At 44.3% G+C, this 12,612-nt stretch overlaps 1 protein-coding gene across 1 annotated transcript in view; it reads right to left on the bottom strand.

Moving 5' to 3' along the window:
- Positions 1–12,612, bottom strand: part of TMEM232 (transmembrane protein 232) — a 212,964-nt gene that overhangs the window by 163,328 nt on the left and 37,024 nt on the right. The window contains 1 exon segment of the mRNA XM_089512422.1: positions 3,629–3,786. Within this exon segment, the coding sequence (XP_089368548.1) occupies positions 3,629–3,786 (158 nt within the window).

Below are 12,612 nucleotides of genomic sequence, written 5' to 3'. Positions count from 1 at the left end.
TATTAGGACCTGTGATATCAAAATGCCTGGGAGCAACTAACTCTATTATTTTTCTTGGCAACTGGTCTGAGTATACTAAAAGATCCAATACAATACACAGGAGATTAAAATATGGCCTGAGCAAAAGTACCTGAATTTTTTAAAAAATTGACATCTTTACAAGACAGACAAAAGGAACACCTGCCCATTATATGACAGGATTCCCGGCAGAAAACTAGGAAATATTTTGCTTGAAGATACAGTATGCTTGTCCCTCCACACTTGTGGCTTTGACTTTTGCAGCTTTAATTATTCACTGATTTTATTAATATGTTCTCTCTAGGAACATCTAGGTCTTCTGGCACAAGTCTATGGTTTAACCAAAAGCCACACAGAAGGACCTAAAGATTCCTAGATAGAATTAACCACTAGGCATTTGTAGCTCCTCCAGCACAATTCTATGGTCAATGTCTAGCAGATGTTGACCACAGAGTTGCACTGGAAGACCTAGAAATTCCTAGAGAGGTGATATATCAGATAAAAACATTGTGTTTTTGTTATTTGTGATTTTTTCGCATTCACAGGGGTCCTGTACCCCTAACCCCAGCAAATGTGGAGGGACAAGTGTATTTCATTTTTTTTTCTTTCGTTATTATAATTAATTTACCATTCTGTTGGCAGACAGGCAAGTAATTTGTTTTGGAGGCTATTAACATCTGGGTGAAAATTCTCTCCTTTCATCTCACAGCCCTGTTAAGATTGTTCTTGCTTCGCATTCATTAATACAGAGCTAATTTTTCTGTCTGACATGAAAAAAATATGTACTCTTAATTATTATAACTATACAATTTCTATGCACAGAATGCATTTTCTGGAAGAATGAAGGACAGAAGTATCTATAGATTTAAATTTTCACAGGAGACCTACCTTAAACATGCAAAAATTGGAAATGTCCACCTCTATGATGAAAGCCTTGACAGTGCTCCAGTAGTATAAATACATTAAAATTTATTATCATAAGGATTTTTTTAAAGAAAAGAAAGAAAAACTTAGGATATTATCTATACCTAAACAAGTACAGCTGTCTATACATATAGGTATCAACATAGTACTTTACAGTCCTGTTCTTCGTTGTGTGTGTTGAAATAATATGTACAAAGGCACCAAAAGATAGAGAAAAAAGACTAGATGGAGATAAATGCACAGGCCTCTTATTTTTTGTAATGACCCAGTGTGTTATTCTTTGTATATGCATGGACATTTACTTCCCCAAGTTGGGGAAAAGGATAGCAGACCTTTAACAATATGGGGGTTCCAGATCATTGGCTAGAATGAGATAAACACTTTTATCCAAAAACATTCCTGGAAGTATTAGTGAACTAATTCCATGGCTCTACAGTCTCAAAAAAGTTTCAGTAGGGGAATTAATGCAGTTAAGATAAAAATGTGTCATCTGAAAGAGACTTATGAATGGTGGCAAAGAGGTTGATGACTGAAGTTCAGGGCTAAACCATTATATAATGATGTACTAGCCAATTCTTCAATTATCCTACAAGTCTTATTCAGCTTTCAGAAGTAAATGCTCTCATCTGGACGCTCTCATTTACATGGCTTCAATTTCATCCTCTCTCTTGAATGAATAAATCTCTTGCTGCTACTTTAAGATTATGTGACCTAACATAATACATCTTGGTTAATGATAATCCATATGGGAATATAAAGAGATCACATAATTTAAATAGTGAAAAGCACATTTCACAAAATGATCACTAACATTATTAGCTAATCATATGTACTGGAGGAAAAAACACCATTACTTTTGTATGTACTGTATTTTAGGGCATCTCATTAAAGTATCACTTGAAAGCAGAAACATATTTTACAAAATATTTCTTTATGGACTACTCAAAACCAATGAATCCTGGGAGATAAAAATTCAGGATGGAAGTAGCTATAAAGATGATAGCTTGAAATAGAAAACTGCACTGGTTTTATTTGAACATTTTGGTGCAAATTGTTTTCTGTAATAAAGCTGGACAATATACACTTCAGCTCCCATAACTGAGTGTGAGTCCAGAAGCAGCATCAGTCTTTCTGCAGTTAGTACATCAAGTAAACTGTTAGGTGATTCTACAACGAAGCTAATGAAGTCACATTTACTGCTATTTACAGAGATGTAAATAATCACCAGTGTCATAAAACCACTAACACAACTGTTGTTCTAAAAAACAAACAGTGTTTTGTTAAAAAACCGGAAGTATCATTGTTTTAGTATTTATTTTGTATGCTGTTGTTGTTGTGTACCTTCATGTGACAAGCAAATCACAGTGTTGCAAACACATACAACACAAAAAAAGTACATCTGCTGATGCAATTTAGTATCGGGAAACAAACATGACTCTAAAGAACAAAGTCCATAGGGAAGCAGATTATGAAGCCAAAGCAAAGATCTTTATTGCTGTTATAGACCAGCATAAATGCCTTAAACACATGAGATTATGAAGGAAGTGTCATAAGATCTAAGTGTATATTTCTAGTCACAGAACAGCTTCCTGAACTTTTGTGAATTTATTGATTAGCATTCATAGATTATTCTGCCATAGGACTACTTCCCAAGTGGTTTGAGTTCTATACTGGCTTTCCTTAAAATAGTATAAAAAGGAACAGCTAGCAAAGGGGAACAGGAACTGTCCAGTACAATTACAGTAACTGCATTTCAGCGGATTAAAAACCTTTAGGACTTAAAGAAAGACTCACTCCAAAACAGATTATTTAGCCTAATACTAAGAACTGCAGGACTGACCTTCTCATTAGGTAGAATGAAATAGCAAATGATTGGGTTAAAGGTGGCAGCCTCCCCACTTCCATCCTTCAACTCCTCACTGTCCCATCCTATATTCCATAAACTTGCTTCCTGTCCACAAGTGAAGGAGTGGATCTTATCCCCTCACCAGCATTCTCACAAGCAGTATCCTCTTCCCAGAATGATTCAAGGGCCAGTTTAGTTACCAGTCAATTTCTGTATGTGCAATGTACACCTTGTATTGCACATAATGTACTAAAACATCTTGGGCAAGCCCTAATCAAGCGATATGATTCAGAACTCACTTCTATTGAAGAGCAAAGGACTGGTCATTCCCTTTGTTGAAGGTATTAAGATAGGCTGTTGTGAGCCATTGATTTTCAATTACTGTAATAACTTTTGTGGCTAGACCTTGTGGATAGCTGAGATGTATTGTATGGTAGTCTTGGTGGCCAATACACAACTAGCATTTTATACTGATAATTAATAACATTAAGTGGTAACTTTCTTGTGGTGTGGATTTCTGTTCTGGAGTATATGGTCTGTTTAATATTGGGAAACTTCTACAATGTGTCAGTGGTTACAGGTACACTTTTTGCTTTATTAACTCACACTTACAGGGGGAGGTTGTAGCCTAGTGACCTCTGTAAGGAAATTTCTCCATTGCTACAGCTCCATAACTGGGAAATTCTGAATCAAGCAGTACAAGGTTCAACTTCCAGAAGTGAGCTAAAACATTCCTGTTATAAACTGACCTTCAGAGTTCACTTCAGTACACATGTAAGGAAACAATATTTATATTATGATACCAGAGCATTGCCATTTACTGTCAAAAGTACAACGTACCTTGGAAAACTTGATTTCACATGAGAATAGATATGGTTTCTCTACTGCATCAAAACAGAGTTTATACAATATGGATTCTGCGATGAAAAACAAAACTGGGACATGATCTATAGCAACTGGAGCATGATCCAAGGAATTTAGAAGAATTTCAAGAGCTTCTGAAGTTAAAAAAAATTAAAACAAATTTTAAAAGTGCTTGCTGTGCAGAGCCTTAATATTTCATTCAGTACACATCACACCTGCAACACAACGCTTGCCAAGTTATGAACAAGTAAAACAAGTGTTACATCAATTTTCCACAAATTGTTTGCCTATTCTGATTATCACTTTGATGAAAAAGTAATTAAGACTCATTTCTTTCATAATTCTGTTCAACAGTTGCTGTAATGTTTATGATAGACCATGAATTAAATCTTATTGCATAATAAAGCCATCTAAATTAAACAGGCTTCCAGGAATGTACACTGACTATTTAGGTAATCTGTAGTATTTATTCTCTTGCCAGTTTTTGCTTAATGCATTGATTTTTATATTGTTTTTTTTTCATAACTGCTAATTAAGAACCAGAGTGGACTATATAAGGCAGTGGGGTGACCATATTACAAAGACACCAAGGCTTCTATACATTCAGTAGTTGTGTAAGGGAAGGAATTTCAGTAACTGAAACTTACCTGTAATACCCTCTTTGCGTTCTTCATGTGACCTTACTCCTTGCAGTTTCCAAACTTTGAAGGGGCATCTGCAATCCCATATATCCCCCTTCACTAACTTGGGGGAAGACAGTGTGAAATTTAGAGTGTAACCGATATGATGTAAGTTATATGAAGCTGAACCTATGAAGTAATTATGTCTCCAGCCATAAGGGTGAGGGGCAGACTTCAAAAATTCCCTCAGATTCATGGAGGGTGGAGCCAGCAAGACTTAATAGTCAGATTGGCTAGCGGTAATATACTTTCTATAACAGTTGCTGAGGAATGAGAAATGCAGATACATTTGTACTCATATGATGCTGGCATGTTTTACATGGACAACTCATCAGCCATTGTATAAACACAATGTTAGACTGGATAATTCTTTGGTCTCATTGTTGTTGATGTTGTGTGCCTTCATCATTTCCAAACTTATGGTGACCTTGAGATGAATGTATCATGGGGCTTTCGGGGCTGAGAGTGGGTGACTCACCCATGGTCACCCACTAGGTTTCCATGGCTGAGTACGGAATTGAACCCTGATTTCTAAACTCATAGTCCAATGCTCAAACCACTAAACCACACTAGCTCTCTTGGGCCTCATGCAACATGGTTTTTCTTATGTTCTTATGTTCTTATATTTATGTTCAATTTTCCATGCAGACATATCCAATTGCTATAGTTGCAATTCCAGGCTGAGAAAGTACCCAAATGATGTTCTTCATCAGCTTCATCTATTGAGAAGCCTGCCAAAAGTGTTTCCATTTATTATCTTGTCAATCCCATTTGGTTGGCCACATTCCCTAAACCTCCCTCCAAAAAAGCTGAACCCATAAACAACATACCCAGAACCTTTGGGAGAGTTGCAATTTGTCATTTTTATGCAATTGTGAGTACCCTCTGCCCTATATTAAGCCAGAAAAGGCCTTTAAAAATAGGAAAAGTCATTTCTCTTTCAAAACAGGACTTGTAGGGTCTAAAGAATAACTATATAAAAAGGTAAATCATACAAAAAATGGATTCCACTTTCTCATTTTAGGGGCCAGAACTTGGAAAGAGGCAGCATTATATGGACTACAGAATACAATTTGGTCAATCATATCCTAAACCAGGGGTTGGCAATCTTTTTGAGCCAGGGGCCGGGTTGCTGTCCCTCAGACAACTGGGGGGGCGAAGCCAAAAAATAAATAATTAAATAAATTTAAATAAATTTAAATAAATAAAAAATAAAAATAATAATTCCTACATACACTGCACACATCATATTTTGAAGTAAAAAACAAAATGGGAACATATACAATACAGGGCCGCTGCGGCCGCTGGAGCCCTGCTGGATGGCTCCAGCGACCGCAACGGGCCTCCTACAGGCCCGCCGCTGTGTTCTAAAATGGTGGCGAAGTCTCGCGTGACCTTTCCCATCCTGCCACGCGACGGGAAAGGTCATGCGAGACTTCGGACGCCATTTTAAAACATAAAATGGCGCCCGGAGCGGTGCGGAAGCTGCAGCGGGGGCGTAAGGTTGCCATAAGTCAGGACCTCCAAACTGGGACAAATGTAGGACAAAATTTTCAAATGGAGGACACTTTTATAAAAATGGAGGACACGCGAAAAAATTTGCTGATTTTTTAAATTTTTTTAATATAAATCCATGTTTCTGAGGCTTCTATAGACAATTGCCCCCCTTGCCCCCGCTTGCCCCCCTTGCTCGCCGCTTGCCCCCCTTGCCCGCCACCAAAGGCCCGCCACTAGTGCGAGAGGCCAAAGGCCCCGCCGCTTGCACAAGAGGCCTAAGGTCCCAGGATTGGGGGGGGGAACCGGGTGTCCGGGAATGCTGCCAGCAAACACTGACAAGAACTGATAACAGTACCTTCAGCCCAGTGAAAGTAAAGCAGACTTTGCAAGGAAGCAAACTGAGAGCAGTCCGAGAATACAAGCCAAGGTCAGGATTCCAGAAGTCCGAACGTTCCGAGAGTCAAGCCGAAGTCAGGATACCGGGAAACAGCGTGGTCAAACAGTCCGAGGTCAAAACAGCCAGGAGATAACAAAGGTCCGGTCCGAGGTCAAGGTAACAAGGAATCAAGATGTGAGGAGCTAGTGCCAGCAGCAATCATGCCAAGGGATCATGCAATAAACTCTAGCAACCAGCAACAGTCTCTCTCCCACTTAAGTAAGGGAAACTCTCCCTCGTGCCACCTGAGGCTGGTTGGCTAATTGCCTCTCGGCAATCCTCTTTGATCTGCGCCTGCAAGCACTCTCGGCCCTTCTCTCTTGGTAGGAAGGCACCTGCAGGCAAGCTTCGTCTCCAGAGTCACCACTAGGCTGTGGTACCATAGAAGGCCTCTCTTCAGCACTAGGACCTGGTTGAACCTCCTTCTCTGGGGCTGGAAGAGCACAGCTAGGACCTGGCAGAGCAGGATCAGCACCTGGCGTTGCCACAATCAGCCCTTGCTCTGGAGGAGGCTCATCCTCCTCCTCATCCTCCGAAAGCTGATCTCGGCTGGCCATGACACCGGGCCGGGGTGGGCAGGGGCCCCCCAAAAGCGGGATTGTCCTGGGGGCTGCCGGGATGGGGGCAGCAATCGGCAGCAGGACCGGGCTGGGGCCGGTCCCAAGGCCTTGGCGGGCCAGATCCGGCCCGCAGGCCATAGTTTGCCGACCCCTGTCCTAAACTAATACAACACAATCTGAGGAAGCCAAAGCAATGAGAATCATAGTTAAGCAACCAGACACATAGTAGCCACCTTCAAAAATGCTAATTAATTACAACAGATAGTGTTACTTATATAATTCAACAGTTTTACTTTTATAGCACGTTATAGTCCCTTTTTAGTACAGCAGTTAGAATTTTATTACTACTTAAGAAAATGATGATGTTAATTCAGAGTCCTATCCTAACCAAATAATAATAATAATAATAATAATAATAATAATAATAATAATAATATAGTTATATTTTCCCGCCTCTCCCAAATAGATCGAGGCAGGTTTAGAATCCATAAAATACATACAAAACCACATCAATAAAATACAATAAAAATAATTACATTAAAACTAGCTCATCGTCATACAGCAATACAATACAATAATACAATGATCAGAAAGTAGAACAGTGTTTCTTACAGGAGGTCAGGGGGGTAAGCTCGCCGGAAGAGATCCGTCTTAAGTGCCCTCTTGAAAGCTTTCAAGGAGGCAATAAGACAGATCTCTTCCAGGAGACTACTCCATAATTTCGGAGCAGCCGCAGTGAAAGCTCTTTGGGAAGTTATTACAATAGATTCTTACCAGTTGTTCTAAGGGCCCATTCAGACTGGCACATTTGCGCTGGAGGGAACTGGGTACTATCGTGGGCCCTCCTGTCGAATACCTCCGGAAGCAAGTGCCAACTATAAATACCTTTATCGGGGTATTTAACCCCAGAATGCCATTGCAGCTCTTTACTCGGTTTAAAAGGAAGGGTCTTCTGCTGTCAATCAAATTAGTTCCGCTTTCGTAAAAGGTGACGTTTCTTGCAGCCATTGGCTAAGTGGATGGGGGCTTCCCCACTCCTTTTTAAAAAAAAACTGGCAGGCAGGGTGCTCAGATGCTGTCAAATTTAAAAACCTCCGGTGTGTGTCTTGTGTGTAGCAAAAGCAAAAGCATTCAATTTTAGTATCAATTTGCCAAACTGAAAGGGAAACATTTGTAACATTGGCATTGTAGCATTCGCAGTTTAAACGAATAATTCCAGGAGCAAGAGGAAATGAAAGGGAAATGTAGCACAGGCATTCTAAAGTAGCATCCACATATAACACAAATAATAATAATATTAATAATAATAAAGGCTCTTATAAGGTGCTGTTCCAGGAGCAAGAGGAAATGAAAGTAGCACAAGCACACACACATTCTATGTCACCCAAAAAATCATGGACATAGACTGTCAAAAATAAAAAATAAAAAGAGAGAGAGTGTGATGTCCTGCCAGGACTGTTTGAATTTCCCCCTGCATTTTCCTTTGTGTTGGTTCAGGCCATAGATTATTTTAGTGTAGAAAAGTTCTTTGTATTAGTTTATGGGAGGAGCTGTAGGTTTCCCCTGCATCATTTCTAGGTTTGGTTTGCCCTTTCCCAGCAGGCTGTGCTGTAGCTAGAGGTTTTTAGTTGGAGCAGTTTCTCTGAGAGCGAGCAGAGAGCTGTCTTTTGGTGGCAAGCAGGCCCAGGCAGCCGGAAAGGGCATTTCTTACACCACTTAGCCAAATCAGTTACCATTAGCATAGAAAATAGAAGAATTTAGGAGCTGAAAGACCCTGCACCAGCTTCATTGAGTAAGGAGAACAAACTACATCGGACCCAGAGAGATGTCGTCTGGAAGAAAGCTAAACTGTAAAGTATCTTTGGTTTAGAGCTGGGGAGGAGAAGACCTTTTATTTTTGTCCTTTAAATTAAATTTCCCCCCTTTTTTGAACTTTACATCTAGTTTCAGATCTTTTTGGGTATCACGGTTTGTTCTCACCAGGGTACTGGCGTTGCACACCCAAACCTGCCACCACCTTTAGTTGGGTGTGTCTTCATAGTGTAAGAATTCCTGGCGGCCATTGCCGCTTCCGGCCTGTCAAAGAGAGTCCAAGTGCAAGGCCCTGCATTGAAGCAAGATCCCAAGATTTGCATAGAAGGAGAAGAAGACTCTGTGGTTATAAAAGGGGAAAAGGTTGGCGGCCATTTTGGAGCCATTTCTTCTTGCAGAGTCCAGAGCACAAGGTGGGCGGCCATTTTGGAGCCATTTCTTCTTGCAGAGTCCTGAGCACATGGTGGGCGGCCATTTTGGAGCTATTTCTTCCTGCAGAGTTTTGAGCACATGGTCGGAGGCCATTTTAGTTCTACTTCTTCTTGCAGAGTTCTGAGCACATTATCAGCAGCCATTTTAGAGAGAACTTTTTCCATTCAAGTATATGGATAGAGTTTTATGAAGAGATTAATGTGTGTTTTATGTTTGTTCACGTTGCAAGCCTGAAGAAAGGAGCTAGAAGACTCTTTAACCGACTCCAGGTCTGGCTGTGTTGAAGTAGCATAAGAGTGGTGACAGTAGGAAAGCGGAGCAGTAGCAGGCTGTAAGTAAAATCAGCACTACACCGTTTGTCCTCTTCATCCTTGCTGAGTTGTTGCGTTGGCAACTAGGACCAGCCAGAATGGATAGGCTTTCTGAAGAACTAGCACATGGACACATACACGACACTCGTTCTCTTAGGGACAGACACCCGACTGAAAAGGCCTTAGAACTGCTGTTAAAAGAGGAAAGACACTTAAGCGTGAAAGAACTGAAAGCTTGGAAGAGTTTGCAACATGCCATGTCCTTGCTGTCAGCAGTCTGCGACTCAGAAGACATGCAAAGAAGAGAGCTTGCCCAGCAATCCAGTTTCCTAAAGTGGAAAGAAGTGGTAAATAAAAGGATCCAAACACTTCAAACCATGAACAATCCCGATGCAGAATCCAGACTAAAACAGTTCCTGGAAGAAGTCGCGGACAAAGAAAAAGAATATAGTGCAGTTTTGGACACAGTCAAGTTCCGGCTGCAGAGCTTAGAGCTTAATAATGAGAGTGAAAGGTAGGGTTGCCATATCCCGCCCCCCGGCGGGACAATCCCGGTTTGGGCGGTGCCATCCCGGTCCCGGTCCGGTTTGGCGCCCAAACCGGGACGGCCCGGCCCACCGCGGCCACCTCCGCCGCCGCGGCTCCAAGGCCTTTCTGAGGCCTGGGAGTCGGGACGGAAAAGGAGGGCAGCGAGGCCTGAGGCGGAGGAGGCTGCAGGGAGGCGGCGCCTCTTGGGCGCAGCCGCGCCAACCTCCCCGCCTCCCTGCAGCCTCCTCCCTCCTTCCTGGCCTCCGCGGGGGCCAAGAAGGAGGCGAGGCCGGGGCGATCGCCGCCGGCCTCCTCGCCTCCTTCCTGGCCTCCGCGGGGGCTAAGAAGGAGGCGAGGATCGGGGCGATCGCCGCCGGCCTCCTCGCCTCCTTCCTGGCCTCCGCGGGGGCCAAGAAGGAGGCGAGGATCGGGGCGATCGCCGCCGGCCTCCTCGCCTCCTTCCTGGCCTCCGCGGGGGCCAAGAAGGAGGCGAGGATCGGGGCGATCGCCGCCGGCCTCCTCGCCTCCTTCCTGGCCTCCGCGGGGGCCAAGAAGGAGGCGAGGATCGGGGCGATCGCCGCCGGCCTCCTCGCCTCCTTCCTGGTCCCTGCGGGGGCCAAGAAGGAGGCGAGGCCGGGGCGATCGCCGCCGGCCTCCTCGCCTCCTTCCTGGTCCCTGCGGGGGCCAAGAAGGAGGCGAAGCCGGGGCGATCGCCGCCGGCCTCCTCGCCTCCTTCCTGGTCCCTGCGGGGGCCAAGAAGGAGGCGAAGCCGGGGCGATCGCCGCCGGCCTCCTCGCCTCCTTCCTGGTCCCTGCGGGGGCCAAGAAGGAGGCGAGGCCGGGGCGATCGCCGCCGGCCTCCTCGCCTCCTTCCTGGCCTCCGCGGGGGCCAAGAAGGAGGCGAGGCCGGGGCGATCGCCGCCGGCCTCCTCGCCTCCTTCCTGGTCCCTGCGGGGGCCAAGAAGGAGGCGAGGATCGGGGCGATCGCCGCCGGCCTCCTCGCCTCCTTCCTGGTCCCTGAGGGTCCCAGGAACGAGGCGAGGCCCCGATCCTGGCCTCCGATCGTGGCGGGGCCCAGGCGGGGAGGGAAAGCCTCCTTAAGTGGAGGCTTTCCCTTGCCGCTTGGCCTCCGCTGCGATCGCAGTAAAATGTAGGACAGAATTTTCAAATGTAGGACACACTTTTTGTGTGTCCTACATTTGAAAATTTTGTCCTACATTTTTCCCGGTTTCGAGGTCCGGCACTATGGCAACCCTAGTGAAAGGTCCCCTGCCGGCAGTGCTAAGTCCAGCAGAGGAATATACCCAGGGAAGCCTCAAAGTACAAAGAGCTCAAAAACCTGTCACACCAGCAGGTCTTCTTCCCACAGGCATAGTTCCCGCTCCAGTAAAAGTGGTAGTGGCAGTTCTTCCTCCCATGCTAGCTGGAGTTCGTCTATGGTAGCCCAACAATTCAAAATAGAAAGGATGAAATTAAAGGCTGAAATATTGCATGCCGAAGCAGAGGCAGCAATGGCCAGTAAAGAACTGACCCTTTTTCATCAAGAGGTTGATTTAGAAGAGCAAGAAGCTGCCCTCAAAGCAGAACAGGAAAGGCAAAAACTTGCTATTCAAAATGAAAAGAAACTTCTTCTCAAGGCTAAGGAGGCTTCAAAACTGTCCATAAAGGCCAGGATTTTAGCCAAGAGCTTCCAGGATGATCTCAGTGAAGAAAATGTGAGGTTGCTTCCTACACAGGAGCCTAGAGACAGGATATCTACCTTGTTCCTTGTGGATGAGAGCTCCCCACAAGACCCTGTGGTCAAGTCACCTCCTAACTTAGATGCTAGCAAGACACAATTGCTTGCCGCTCCATGGCCTCAGCCTACAGAAAATTCTGTCTACAAAGAAAAGATCATCCATCGTGACTGTCTACCTATAAATATGGCACTCAATGAACCCTTTGGAGACCAGAAGCCCATGGCGGGGAGCCAAATTCCCAGCCATGCTAGTGTGGCCTTTCAGCAAGCCCCGGCTGCTGAAGCCCCCAAGACTTACAGGCCTAGAGAATCTACGGACTTGCCTGCCAGTCAAGCTGATTTGCCAACAAAAGGGAGTCCACACTTCTTCCAGCCTGCAGAGATGATTCCCACCTTCATGGAGTCTTGTTCACCATTCATGCTTAAAACTCCCAGGAAGGACCTTAGAGACAAGGGAGTCCAGAAATTCTCAGACCTTCCTGAAGACTTTATCTTATGGAAGGTAATTTTTCAGAGAGCCATTAGAGATTTGAAACTGCAAGCAGATGAGGAGCTCACCTTACTCATGGCATGGTTGGGCCCCAACTCATCCCTTCAGGTCCAGAGAATCTACGCGGCCTACGTGTCAGATCCAGTTAAGGCGTTGCAGACAGCGTGGAATAGATTAGAAGAGCGATATGGTGCATCAACAGAAATAGAAGCATCGTTACTAAATCGGCTTTACAAGTTCCCAATCCTCAAGTCAAAGGACTACCGTCAACTTTGGGACTTAAGTGATCTTTTAGTTGAACTTCAGTCTGCGAAATGTAATCCAGAGTTACCTGGTCTAGCCTGTTTAGATCAATACATCACACAGTGACAGGTGCTCCAAAAACTACCCTTTCAGCTCCAGGAGAGGTGGGGAAGAGAGGTGTTTTCTTATAAGGAACTCAACATGCAATGCTACCCACCCTTCAGTTACCTTGTG

The sequence above is a fragment of the Sceloporus occidentalis genome, unplaced genomic scaffold (assembly GCF_023333645.1).
Source record: "Sceloporus occidentalis isolate IW3139 unplaced genomic scaffold, rSceOcc1.0.p SCAF_1, whole genome shotgun sequence".
Lineage (NCBI taxonomy): Eukaryota > Metazoa > Chordata > Lepidosauria > Squamata > Phrynosomatidae > Sceloporus > Sceloporus occidentalis.
The sequence above is the reverse complement of the archived record's forward strand: the minus strand, read 5'-3'. Positions and strand labels throughout refer to the sequence as shown.